This window comes from Camelus dromedarius, chromosome 4 (genome assembly GCF_036321535.1).
Source record: "Camelus dromedarius isolate mCamDro1 chromosome 4, mCamDro1.pat, whole genome shotgun sequence".
NCBI classification, from domain to species: domain Eukaryota; kingdom Metazoa; phylum Chordata; class Mammalia; order Artiodactyla; family Camelidae; genus Camelus; species Camelus dromedarius.
The window spans coordinates 92,017,741-92,032,300 of NC_087439.1; the positions used below are offsets into that span (position 1 = coordinate 92,017,741).

At 34.5% G+C, this 14,560-nt stretch overlaps 1 protein-coding gene across 5 annotated transcripts in view; it reads left to right on the top strand.

Annotated features, from left to right (window-relative positions):
* The window catches only part of GIGYF2 (GRB10 interacting GYF protein 2), a 112,485-nt gene that overhangs the window by 34,216 nt on the left and 63,709 nt on the right, over nucleotides 1-14,560 (top strand). For all 5 annotated transcript variants that reach the window (XM_064485269.1, XM_010999009.3, XM_064485271.1 and 2 more), the window contains 3 exons: nucleotides 6,172-6,283; nucleotides 10,381-10,492; nucleotides 11,671-11,711. In XM_064485269.1, the coding sequence (XP_064341339.1) occupies nucleotides 6,172-6,283; nucleotides 10,381-10,492; nucleotides 11,671-11,711 (265 nt within the window). The remainder of the gene's footprint in view (nucleotides 1-6,171; nucleotides 6,284-10,380; nucleotides 10,493-11,670; nucleotides 11,712-14,560) is intronic.

Below are 14,560 nucleotides of genomic sequence, written 5' to 3' on the forward strand. Positions count from 1 at the left end.
TAAATTATATATTAAAAATAGCATACTGTAGTTTATATCCTGTAGCTTGCTTCTTTGCTTTCAGTAATGATTTTTTAGATTTATCTATGTTTATACACATAGCTTTAGTTTGTTCATCTCTGCTGTATAGTATTTCATATGTGAGAAAATCCAGTTTTTCCAGTTTCCTCTGGTTGGATATTTAGATTGTTTTCAATTTTTGCTATTGACAAAAAGTGCTGCAGTAAGCATTCTTATAACATGTTGAAAAAGCTGGATTGCTGAGTTTTGGTTGTTTTTTTAAACTTCACAGGGTGTTGCCACGTTAGTTTCCGTAGTGATTTAAGCCAGTTTGCTCTCTGACCAGCAGTGTATGAGAGGTCTAACTTTTATGCAGTCCTCCACGTCTGGATTTTTAAAATTTGGCCAAAATGGTGGCTGTGATAGTTGTTTTTAATTTGTATTTCACATGTTACTAGTAGGGTTGAGTATCTTTTCATATGCTTATGGTCTGTTACTGTTTTTTATTTGCCTGTGTCCTTTGCCCATTGTTCTAGATTATTTGTCCTTTGTGTTGATTTTAATGTTTCTTCATATATTCTTTAAAGTCAATAAAATACTTATTATTTTGCTATAAAAGGTACTCATTCATTGTAGAAAATACAGAAAGTTATGACAAGGAAAATCTTAGCTATAAACTCACCATGTAGAGATAATTATTTGTTAACATTTAGTATGTTAAGCAGTCTGTTTTCTTTGTATATCTTTAGTTGTCAAAATACACCAATACAGACTGAATCCAGCAGCATATTAAAAGGATAGTACACCACGGCCAAGTGGGGTTTATCTCCAGAATGCAAGGGTGGTGCAACATAAAATGAATGTAACATAGCACATTAGTAGGATGAAGAAAAAAAGCACTTGATCATCTCACTTGCCACAGAAAAACCTTTGACAAAATTGATAAATGGTTTCATGATAAACCATTTACTGAACTAGGACTAGAAGAGAACTTAATCAGTCATTAAATTTTAATTAATCAATAATTAAAGGCACTTATAAAATACCCGTAACCAAAAAACATACTCAGTGTTGAAAGATTGAGAGCCTTTCCCTTAAGATTGGAAACAAGATAAGGACGCCTGCTTTCACTACTGATACCTGACATTATGTAGGACGTTTCAACCAGAGCAGTTAGGTGAGAAAAATAAATAAAAAGGATCCAAACTGGAAAGGAAGAAGTAACTATCTCTATTTGCAGACAACATGATCCTACAAATAGAAAATCCTAAAGAATTCTCAAAACAGTATTAACATCAATAAATGAATACAGCACAGCTGTACAGTACAGGATCAGCAATAAAAATCAGTTGTATTTCTATATACTAGCAATGGACAATTCAGAAAAAAAATTAAAACAATTCTATTTGCAGTAGTATCAAAAACAAAATACTTAGGAATAAATTTAACTAAGGAGGTATAAAACATCTACAATAAAAATTATAAAATACTTGAAATTAAAGAAGACGGAAATACATGGAAAGGCACCAACATTTATTAAGCTTTGGAAGAGTTAATATTGTTAATTGATCTATTGGCGGTACAATCCCCATAAAATCCCAGTTGCTTTTTGGGTAGAAATTAACAAACTGATCCTAAAATTCGTACGGAATTGCAAGGGACCCTGAGTAGTCAAAACAATTTTGAAAAAGAACAGAGTTGGAGGACCTGTACTTTCCCATTTCAGAACTTACTGAAAAGCTACAGTAATCAAAACTGTGGCTTAAGGATAGACATTCAGATTAGCTGATTAGAATTGAAAGTTCAGAAATAAAACCCAAATCACTCCATACTGCTTTCAAGAAACTTTGTATGAGGATATTTCTTTTGTTTCACTGCTGCCATGGCTATAGCACTTTACTATCACTTTTGCCATATCCAGTATTTTTATTAAGTAATTTTTTGAATCAGTAATAAATCATATGGTTTAAAAATCAAAATTTACAGAACACCATTCTTTTCCCCAGCCACCTGTCTCCTTTCCCAAAAGGCAACCAGTGTTAGCAGCTTCTTGTGTATTTTTCCAAGTAAATATTAAATGTTTACCTTCTTTTTGTACAGGTGATGGTATATACTAAGCACTATTCTGTACTTCCAACATTGTTTTTATTGAAAAAATTCTCTGCAAATTTGGAAAAAAGTTCTTCCATTGTTTTAGTTTTCATTTCTTTCCCCAGTGCAGAGTTTCTCAAATGTTTGCATTTATATTTAAAAAAATTTTTTTGTTCTTATCTTTGCCAATTTTTCTTTTAGATAGAAATCTTTTTCTTGAGCTAGCCCTAACCCTAACCTGTTAAATTTTCTAAATTATAATATTGTATTTAATTTCATTTATGGTTTTTTTTAATACAGAAGCTAATTTTTATATAGTTCAATATACCAGTTTTAATCTTTTGTGATTATTATTCCAACTTTTAAAATGTTAATGAATATTTTTAATAAAAAAATTTTTTTTTCCTTAAATGATTGCGTAGATTTCTTAGAGACTACATGGGCCAGAAAAGCTTTTTAGTAAGTAGGGAGAAGGACTTGCTACTATTTACCAAAATGTGATAGACCTTTAAAAAAAAAAAAAGTAATTGAATCATTCAGAAACAGCCTATAACATTTCTGAGAAACTTGTGTTTACTAAGAGCTACACAAATCATTTGAAAATCAAAAGTTATACAACAAATGCTTCTGGGAACTGTTGGTCAACAATTTGAAAAGGAATAAAGTTAGGTATGCACGGTAATTACAAACCAGAATTAATTCTACGATGACTAAAGGAATAGCTCCTCATTTTGTCTTTATAATGGACATGTTTTTCTTAAGGTGTTATAGTCTGGATGCCATAATTACAAGGGCTTAATGTAAGGATTTGGGATATTTTCATGGTAGTCACAGAAGATCATCAGGGTCCATTTTTGGAAGCATTTAAAAATACATCATTAAGGGATTCTTGACACTTAATTTGGTAGCCTTTCTTATTTGTAAAATATGTTGGAGTAGAACAGTACTTAACGCTGGCAAAAGGTTCATTAACATTTTGATGTTTTTACTTTGGATGGTCAGGTACCCGTTCAGGGATTGTTTAGACATTCCTAGACTGGAGTTTTGCATACTTTTTCACCCTCTTACTCCTATCTGGGAGGTAAATAATTCTAATGATATAAAATAGCTTCTTGGTGCATATCTTGTTTCCTGAAGTTACCTGAACAGGATATTTTATCTTTAAAATGCAAGTTAATATTCTGCTCATATGTTCTCCCTCTCCCCACACCTGCCACACACGCACACACGCGCGCACACATACACACACACGTAAATATGCATGCATGTATAAAATATAACTAGGAAAAAGATTTTCTTAGAACAAAATTAATGCTTAAATAAGATCTTCTAGTTGCTCTTTGGTTTGGCATTTCCTTTGTATATCTATCTGAGTTTGAAAAGCATAACTCTGTACAGTATATCTGCAATTTAGGTAGCTGCTACCACATTGATGTATTTTATTTGACGTCAAAGAAAATCACTTCACTTACGCATTTTTGAATACATAATATTTTATATACATACAAAAATGTCAAAGCACATGTGGTGAAAAGCAAGTCTGAGTTACCCAAACTCTCCCTACCTATTATTCTTCCCCAGGAGTAACCATTATTTCCATTTTCTTGTGTTCCCTCCCCCCAGGGTATTTAATACATCTACAACTATTTATGTATCTACTCTTTTAAACACACATGTACATAAATGGTAGCATACTATGCACACAGTTCTACAGTTTACTGTTTTCACCCAAACATCTATTTGGGAGATAATGGTAAATACTTATTTAGCTTTTAATATGTGTCAGACACTGTTCTAAACACTTGTTGCTTAATGTATTAAGTGCTTGCAACAACCCATGAAGTAGATTCCTATTCCCATTATGTAGATGAGGCACAAAGAAGTTGAGTAAAAGGGCTAAAATTTCACCCTGAGGCAGTCTAACCTCTCCATGCTCTTAACTCCAGCTGTGCTGTATATCTTTGTATATTAGATCAACTGAATGAAGTTGTGGTTTTCTGTATCAGAAATGGTTGAATATTAGCAGTTTTACATGGTTCAGCCTAATAGAGTTGCCTCATTTTTTTAAAGAACTGCATAGAATTCCCTGGATAGATGAGCATGATTTTGTAATTAGCTCCTTTTGGCTGATATTTTGTTGGTTTCCATTTTTGCTTTTACAAACAGTACTGCAGTTAAGATCTTTCTGCTTATGTTAGTTTTTGCACGTGTGAAGAGAGGACTTCTTGTGTCAAGGGGTATGGACATTTAAATATAGTTTGAGAAATTGCCTTCCTGCGATTATACCAGTTTGCACATTCAGCTGCAGTGTGTGAGGAAGTATGAAAGCATGTGAGAATTTCCCCGAACCGTATAGACGGGTGCATTTGAGTTTCATATGTGTAATACTTTGGTATTAAGGTATTCAACTGTGTCGGATCCTGTGGCACACATAACGCAGTGTTATGTGTGCCAGGATCTCTTTTTTCCAGTATTAGAATATATTAATCTAGATTTTGGGACTTCATAGTCTTGCTTAATGGTGTTCCCAGAGGCATTATTTAATAACTCCACTGGTTATTCTGTACTAAAAGGTAAGTTAATGTATTTGTTTCAATCAGCTTTTTTAAATTTAAATTTTATTAAAATATAGTTTGAAATAAGTTATCAAGTTTGATATCTTCTGGTTTTTTGTTATCAATTACATCTTAAGTCTTCAGTTTTGAAGATACTTAATTATATGATTACATACCTATAAAACTCAAAGGAAAAAAACTTACATTGTTGTTTCTAAAATTTACATGAACAAATTGTATTGAATACAATTCTGAAAAAGACAAGTAATGACAGGTAATGAGGAGAAAATGACCCATGTATTAAAACAAGAAATTCATTAATGAAAGTATAAGTTTTTTAAAACCAATTGCATGTTGATTTCTTCAGAAGAGGTATAGACATATTTCAATTGATTTTAAATCAAAACAGCAAATCAGGACTTCACAGTAGAAAACAGTTTGAACTTAAAATATTAATTGAATTTGCAGGGCTCTATTTCAGTCCAACTAAGCCTCACTTCTTGCTTCTGCTAGGAGGGCCTGTGGCTATACGCCATGCTAAAGTTGGATTTTCTACACTGTACCACACCTTTGCACTTTTGCACAAATGTCTATTAGGTTCTAAGTGTATAGAAAGTATTCGGGTAAGGATATATTTTCTGAGTTTAAAACTCTCTTATGAAATTCTCCTTCAGATGCCCAGGATTTTGATATTTTATAGATCACTTTTCAAGATTTTTATAATTTCCTCTACCTTTTCCTAAGCTCTCTATATTCCATTTATCCGGAAGTATCAGCTAAACATATTTTTGGCTCCCAGGCCTCCTGTCTTTCTGTGTCCCTCTTCATGTCTGAAGGATGCCCACCCACTATTAATCTTGTTGTACTTGACCCTTTCTCAGGTTGACTGTGGGTGCAAGTGCAGGCTAATAACTGAGCGATTGGAATTTCATTTTTTTTTTCAAGCATTCTGTCCCCTTACCCATTAAGGTGGATAATCTTACGTAGATTCTTACTTCGCCCTTCCCCGTTCACCCCTGATACCTATCATTCTATTAAATACTAATTGGAGTTGCTAATTCACATTGGTGAGCAGAATGAGGCAGAATGATTGTTTTTCTCTTTACCATGCTACTCTTGATTCAGACCTTTTTGTGACTGCCTCTTATTTCCACCTTTAAGTAGTTAAAGGATTGTTTCAAATCAGATCTCTTTTACCAAGTATTCTCTGTATATTATGATGCATATTTGCCCTGTCTGCTTCTGGATACATATGGCATTTAAAGTTTGTTTAATATTTCTTCACAGAACCTAACATAGTACAAGGCATTGGTTATTAGTGTTTGTTGATCTGAAATGTTAATTTGAAATTTTCAGCTAAAATCAGGTTTTGGAGCATCTTAGTGTGTCATGTAATGATGGAGTGATGGTTTCCCATTGCTAGTAGTAATTAGATGCCATTTTATAGATGCAGTAGGAGATGGTGAGAAGCAACATGCAGTTTTATCTGTTTTATCCATTTTTTCTTTCTTTTCTTTTTTGGCAGAGAAACTTTTCCATGTCTGTAAATAGTGCTGCTGTCCTGCGATTGACAGGACGAGGAGGAGGAGGAACAGTGGTGGGGGCTCCTAGAGGTCGAAGTTCTTCAAGAGGGCGAGGTGAGCTTTCATGTGAAAAAAATAATAACAGGAGGAGGAGAAAGAGGATAGGGAAATCACTTTAAAAATATTTTGATACTTGATTTTTAAAAAACTGCTCTTTGACATTAACTGCATAATAAATGTCCTCAACATTTATTTTCTGAACTATTTCTCAGTGTACCTGCTCCACAACCCTGATTTGGAGTAGAGGAGGATAATTCTAGCTTTGAGATTTGAGAGTGAATGTTTCTAGATGGTCCTAGTTAACTTTGGCAAAAGTTCGTTTTCCATATTCTCATCCTCCGGGAGCCTCGCACGTTGAGAGCTGCAGCCCCCTACTGGAGCAGCACCCAAGTCCCTGCAGGCCTCCATGCCCCAGGCTTTCTGTATAAGACCATGTGCCAAGAGTGTCCCCAGCCAGAGAGAGGCTTTGTAAAAGCTGCCTCCTCAATACTAGGGCTATTTTGGGTGAAGAACAACAAAAAAGTTGTAGCAGTCATTTAACCTATAGTTTTATAGATTTGTGTCCTTTCTTAGAAGAAGAATTTTTATTTTGGTATTGTTCTTTGATATCTACTCCCTCTTTTGGGTTCATTGATTTTCTGCTACTTACAGACATTCTTGATGTTTATAATGTAAATATCTGCTTGAGCATTTACCTCTAAGTTGGTTAAATCATTGCAGAAGTCTACACATACTTTGTCATTTTTAGAGGTGCTTATAGAAATGGAAGTCAGGTGTCTGCAAAGACAGAGGCCATTGTCTCCACACATGGCACCACCCAGGCTGGCATGATTACGAGTGTGGAGTATCTAAATTTTTCCTGGAAGTTGTGCCTTATGAATAGAGTAATGTATACCCACTCCTTATAGAGACCGTATTAAATTGTGCATTCCTATGAAGGAGTTTCAGCAGTCCACACAGAATGTGGGAATGCATTGTTGTGAACGATGAAGAAGCTAAAACTCTACTTGTGGGCCAGCTACCATTACCGAATTGTACACGTGCTTTCCTTCTGAATTTGTCAGTCTCTAAAATGGTGGTTTTTAACCTGGGGAGTTGTTAGAATCATCTGTAAGATTCACAAGAAATACCTCTGCAGCAGAACACTGGGTGGTGAGATTTTAAGCATGTGTGTGTTTCAGAAGGTCCACAGACCATTTAGAGTCCCATTGGTAATTAGGTTCCATTGGTCCAGAATTTGTCTCATCTGTGCCGCTTGGTGGTGGATGATGGTGTTTTGGGGATGGCTCTGGCATGTTTGCTGTGGGCTGGCAGTGAGGAGAGGCTGCACTCAGGCAGCTTTGCCTCCAATGCTTTTTTAGGGCATGACATTGAGAGATCTTACTAAGAAGTGTGGCCCACAAGGAGCTGTTCCTTGTGCCGCGGGCGACCACCAACGTTGTGTGCTACAAATACCAACCAGTCTCTCTAAACAGGCTTAAAAAAATTCCCTGTGGATAAACTAATGAAGGGTTGATAAACTTCTTCCTGCCTTCTGGTTTCTTTGAAGTATAGGGTTATCACATAGAACTCTTACATTCAGAATTTAAACAGGGCATTTATAAAAGATAAGGTACTGTGATGAAAGCAGTAACTTAATTAACGTTAATGTGAATGAGTGATATAAAACTAGTCAAATGAATGAGCTGACTTGCTGAGAAATTTCCGACACCGTTGTCCCAGCTGTGATTCTTTTTAATGGTCTTATTGGACCTTTAATCCATAGTTTTTCTTTTCTTCATTTATATTTTTACTTAATTTTAACTTGTTGGTTAAATAAATAGTGGTAATTGTAGCTTTTTTTTGGCACAGGCAGAAATAACATCAGGTGATTATCCTGGCTCCTTCCAACTTGAGAAAACTTTAATGTGAAAATCAACTGACTTCTAAATATCCTGAACTAGTAAAATTTAAATAGAGATGGGGAAACAACAGGAAATTGTCACCTTTCTATTTATCTGGTTAAGATTTTTAGCAATAAAGCATATCCACACAACTGTCAGCCACTGTCTTCATCATTATTAAAAGGAAGTATATTTTAATCCTCCAGGAGAAAGAATAGGATGAAATCTCAGACAATAGGATAGTTCTTTGAATTTAGCTTTATGAAAGATTGGTCATGCTGTATTTACTTGCTCCTCCTTATATGGGAATTGCATTTATAGGTAATTATGGGTCTTGTATTTTGAAGATTGTTCCTTACATTTTATAGGTTGGAAAGCTCTAGAATCTGATTTGTGTCTGTGTGCCAACTTATAGAGCTTTGGACTCAAGGAGGACCAGTGACATTGCTAGTCATAAGTGGCAGAAAATATTTTGTTCATGGTTTGTTTGTTTTTCTAACAACTTGTAGACTGTTTTTCATATTCGTGTGTTTCCAGAATAAAACACTTTTTCAGGGTGCTGCATACTTAATGGTTTTCTTGATAAATTGTTCTTTAAAAGGAGGGGGGACTTTTTCTTTCACTCTAAAAATCATCACCGTAGGGGATCACCCCAGTATTATATAACAGTTTGTATTACAATGTGTTAGAATCTTAAACAAAATGTGCATATTTCCTAAGGATAGAAGTACCAAAATTGGAAGTTGACTTAAGTTGGTACAACTGGAAGGTAACTTAAGATTATTACAGTTCAACCTTAGTCCTCACTTCCATTTTACAGATGAAGAAATTGATACTTGGACTAGTCAAGAGGGTATTCATTTCCAAGACTGCACACATAAAATTCTGTACGTTATTTTTGTATTTCATAATAAGGTCATATAGAAGTACAGTTGTATCCTGAGTCAATTCTTGATAAATTGTAACTAAGAAGTGGAAATATTGCATGGATATTTGAAGTAATTATTTAATTCAGTTGTATCTAGCTTTGGAATGCATTCATGCTTTTTATTCAGGATGCATCATCATTTTTCTTTGGGTGTTTTTATGCTATTGGAGAAATTGAGCTAGAGATAATGGCTAAGATTTATAAGTACATCCCTGGCCCTGCCCTCTCTTCCAGTTTTCTAACCTGTGTTGGATACAAATGGTGTACATTAGTTGGAAAATCCTCACACTATAAAATATAAAGCTGAAAGTGCATGCTGCCTTCTGCCCCTGACACAGCAATTGGATGTATATCCTTCTTGGCCATAACTATGCAGCCATATCATTTATACCCCTGGACCCCTTTTTTATATGTATTGTTCTCTGGCATGCTTTTGTCATTTAACAGAGTAATGCAGATTTCTTTTGATACCAGTACTTTATCTTCTGTCGCTTTCTAGTGTTCTGCTGAATTGTTTTATCAGAATTTATTTAGCCAATCCTTGATAAAGTTTCTTTTTTTTTTTATTGTAGTAAACATCTTCATACATACAGTATTTGCAGATTTGTGCAAGTATTTCTATTAGGATAAGTTCTAGTTAATATTGTTAAGTCAAATTTTGATAGGTCTAACCAAATTGCCTTCAGTAAAGGCCAGTTTACACTTGAACCACTGGAGCCTCTAAATCCCTACCCACCCATATTCTTACTGGCTCTGTGGTTCGCGTTTGGTGCTGCCTGATATTTTTCTTCAAGACTTGGGCAAATGAGAAAGAGTGCCTTTGGTTGCTATGGAATATCCTTTAAGGAGTTAGTTCACAAAATTGATAGTTTAACATTGACCCTATTAAATTATCTTTTCTCTGTAGTTAGAGATATTAATTTAATTGTTGTACATGGCTTTTGTTCTTTATCTGCTTGCTTCTCATACTCTCCAAATCTTCTATTTTTGTTGAAAATAACCCAGTAATAGGTTTGATTTGAAGTAATGGTTTACTGATCTTAGAATTTCACTATTGAATTTTTTTATTAAGGAGCTTAGTACTGATACTATTTCTTGTTCAGGACTGGAACTGGGACTCTTACGCCATTTTCTAACTTGTTTTTTTCATCCTCCTGTGGTCTAGCTACTTCAGTGTCATCATCGGTCTTACTGATAAAGGCCTAGCAGGCCTTGCTAAATATTTGAATGTAGACATCCTGCTTTGTATATAGTTAGAACTTTAGAGATTAAGCTTTGGTGTTGAACTTGTGCCAGATGTTGACATCTGACTATCATTATTTCTGTTTTCTTATTTTCAGGCAGAGGCAGAGGTGAATGTGGTTTCTACCAAAGAAGCTTTGATGAAGTAGAGGGTGTGTTTGGTCGAGGAGGTGGCCGGGAAATGCATAGGTCGCAGAGCTGGGAGGAAAGGTAACTAAAGGAACCACATCTTGGTGTAAAGAACATTTCTTTCCTGCTTTTTGTAGAGGAGAAGCCTCTTTGTACAGTTCCAGTTTTTCATAAAAAAAATGCTGTTAATTGTTGACTGTCAGTTATGTTAGAAATGTTTAAATGATCCTTATTTAAAGGAAGAAGCATTCTAGATAAATAGAGTAATATTTTAGTGCCAGCATGGATATTTAATAGTTAATTAGATTTGCTATTTGATTAACGTTCAGTGGGAAGCATTTTCATTTATTGTTTGTTATATTAATCGAGGCATCTTCTCTCTATTGCTTGGGACTTTATATGAAGTCTTTGAAGGTGAGCGAAGGCAGTTTCACAAAGATCCATGTACAAAGATAACCACTGTGATAATATTTATAATATAAAACAATGGGAAACAAGCCAAACACCTTAATATCAGTGTGGTTTCTTATATAATGGAGTACCCACACAATAGAATACTGTATAACCATTAAAGTTAGGATGATTTTGAAAATATTTAATGATGTGTAAAAGCACATTCTAAAAGCAGTATATAAAACTGTGTATAGCAAATACCTAAAATAAAACATGTATTTGGTTAAAAATGTACCTAATCTGAAAAATAACATTTCTGAGTCTATAGAAACTAGCTTTTGGGAGGTGAGATGATAGATAAAAATTTATTTTCATTTTTGTGCTTTTCTGTAGTGTCCAAATGTTAAGCAATAACCATGTATTTGTTTTATTAGTTGAAAAAGAAAGAAATCCTATTTTAAAAAAGATAGGAAGAAATAATACATATCTACTTAACAGAAGTGAAATAGATGTTAAAGGCAAATACAGAAGTTTACATAGTTGTGAACAGAACCTATCTTTCTTAATATTGAGAACACTGGTTTTTTTTTTCATTTTTCTTTTCTGGGGGTGGGAGGTAATTAAGTTTATTTATTGAACTTTTGGTTTTTTTTTTTAATGGAGGTACTGGGGATTGAACCCAGGACATCAGGCATGCTGGGCACGTGCTGTACCACTGAGCTATACCCTCCCCGCCAAGACTGGTTTTCTTAAACAAAGACTTGATAAAGACTTTAAAAAAAAAGAAAAAGATAGGAAAGTGGGTGTCATGGACGGAAAATCTATGTTATTCTCAAATTGTTTGAAACTCATTTTACCTTTTCTAGGGGTGACAGACGTTTTGAAAAACCAGGACGAAAAGATGTAGGTAAGGCTTTCTTATACTGTTTTCAAGTATTTTTATCTGGACTTCATTGATTATAATGCTTAACAAGGCCAACACATAAGGATCTGTTTATTAAAAGTTGACTCACTTACTTGCATCTCTCCAGTAGATGGGGTTGTAGCATTGCTTGCATTTAGAATTCTTTGGTTATTTGAGGACTCCAGTGCATGAAACCAGGAGTGATGAATACAGCCATTAGGATTTACTTGATGTAACTTTTTAGGTCTGTGTGTTCTCTGCAAGGCATATATACTTTATTAAGTCTATCTTATGAATTGAAATTTCAAGTTAGGAACCAGTCTATTAACTCCTTTTCCAGTACAGATAGCATCTCACAGGTGAGAAAAAATAGGGAAAATACTAGAATGTTTGCTTTTGTATCGGAGAGCAAAGGCTAAAACTATGAATGTTCTTACTTTGGATTTATTCATATGGTCTTTTTGGTGTATAATCTCACTTTCTTTTTTTCAGGGCAGTTTGCACATAGATCTATACAAATATATTGTAGTGGCTTTTATTGAATGCTTTTTGATAAGATACCCACTTCAGGTTATTGGATAAACTGTGCTAATGATTCTGAGCTTCTTTTTAAAAGTAATCCACTTTTGTTGAAAATAGTAAGATTTTTAAAAAATTCTCAAATTGTGTCTAATCTCTCCAAGAACAGCAGTGCTAAACTAGTTTGTTGGGACACACTTGCTCAATTGTGTGAGATGTTTTATGACATCAAATTAAGACAGTTTGAATACTGAAGATTCCAGAATAATTTGGTTTTTTTTTTTTTAATTAAAGATGGTTCTTATCGTGTGTTTGCTTCTAATGTATAGATAAATGGGTGGAATTAGAGACATCTGAGTAAGAGTCTAACCCCTGTGAACACCTATTGGAGAATGTGGAGATGGAAAAAGGCCTGTAATATTCAAATTACAATTCCTATTCTGTAGAAATTGTTTATTCCATAGGAGGAGATCAGTTTTGGTGATCATCTTATAGTATGATTCTGTGAGTATGAAATTAAAAGATTATTTAAAAATTTTAAAGAATAATCCGGATGATACAGAAAGGTGTGGTTTGGTGCATTTTAGTGTGAAATACGTTGAAGCAGGCATAGCAGTTTTTGGTTATTAGGCTGCTTCTGGCAGTTGTAATATGGGCTTGTACACTAGGCCTTATGATTTTTAGTATCTACTTGTCTCCAGTTTGTTGAGACTGTCATGCTATCTGTACTGGTTTCCAGAAGTACTTTTAAAGTTAGTTCCAGTGTGGGCTTCTTGATCATGTATCTGAGAGACCATCACTGAGTTCCCAGGTGGCCCAGGTAAGTGAGCCATCCAGCCAGGAGTTAGAGCTGCTATTCCCACCTCCCAGGAAAATTCTCCTCTCTTTTTGCCGGTACGCCATTCTCCTGAAAGGATAATGGGGCCTTTGCAGAAAATTTAATCCTTAACATAAAAGCTGTGGTTCTTTGAAGTGAAAGATTCATGAACAATTCTTTCAGAAACTTTCAACCCCTGGACAAAAGTTTCTGACTGCATTTCTTAGTTGTCTGTTTATTAAATAGCATTAGTATACCAACAGAGTTTTTATGGGGGAGTGTATGTGGGGGAGGTCGTATCTAATTTTCACATGCAGAGTTTTTGTGTAAATAGAGTACTGAGAGACTGCACAACATAGTGCATCTGTAGAGACTCAGATCCCAGCAGATCTTGCTGACTTCCTTATTGTGTCAGTTTGGGCAACTTCACTGAAATGTTGTAGTTGTGATCTATGTAAGGGATGTAGAGCTCTTAGGAAAAAAACATACCATGTAAATCTTCAGTACTACTTTATTTTCACAGGTTAGGTGAATCGTTATTTTAATATAGAAATAGGAATTCCTGCTGTCTATATGTGTTACAACAGTGTTGGGTTGGGAAAAAAAACCCCTATTTTTCTGGCTTGTGTTTAAGAATGCCTAGGATTTTCAAACAGCAAAAGTTCACCGTAATTAAGTTTCTGTGTCCTTGATATACTGTGCTATTATCAGTCTTAAACCACTCCAGAGTTCTTCTTTATTTTCTTTTCCTTTTGGTCAAAGAGTAGAAAAATGTGACTCGCTGCTGTGCCCTGCTGTTCACAACCGCTTGCCTTTACTAGCGAGTATTTATTTCAAAAGATGATTCCTGTGTGGATCGTCACCAGTAGGGAGAATTAATCTTTCACTTTTTCACATAAACCTGGATAAGGGAAATTTCAGAAAAGAAGAGCAGCGATTTCTGTTTGAAATCTGATAGGGTGAGTTTTTTGGTTCCTGTTTTGTGGGAGGACAGTTAGTTTTTCGAGTTGAAATGAAAAGTATATTAAACTGGAGGTAAGGGAAAGTATTCATCTTAGTGTATGTAAAATAAAAAAGCAGAGGAAGCATAATTTCATGTAGTATTAGATTTGGAAAGAAATAATAGAGTTCATCTAGTCCAGCCTCCTACTGGTGAATAAACACTCATTTGTGTTTATAGAAAAAACTATTTGAAGTTGGAAACAGGAATTTGGATTTGAAAATACTTTCTTGCCTAATTATTCTTTGCTTTTTCTATTGGAGATTTTCTTCCTAGTTGAATTATATCTAAACCTTTATATCTACAAAAATTAAATATATTTGCATTTATGAGTTATTTAGAGCTGTTGTGGCTTTTTAAACCATTTAATGGATCATAAGTAGGAAAGGAATGTTTTTACTTAGGTTGGAACTCATTCAGATGAATAGTTGGTTATAATTTTTAAATCACTGTTTGATTATTATGCAGGGTAGCTTTAAAGTAGATATTATGTTGTATTTCCTTGCCCAAAATATC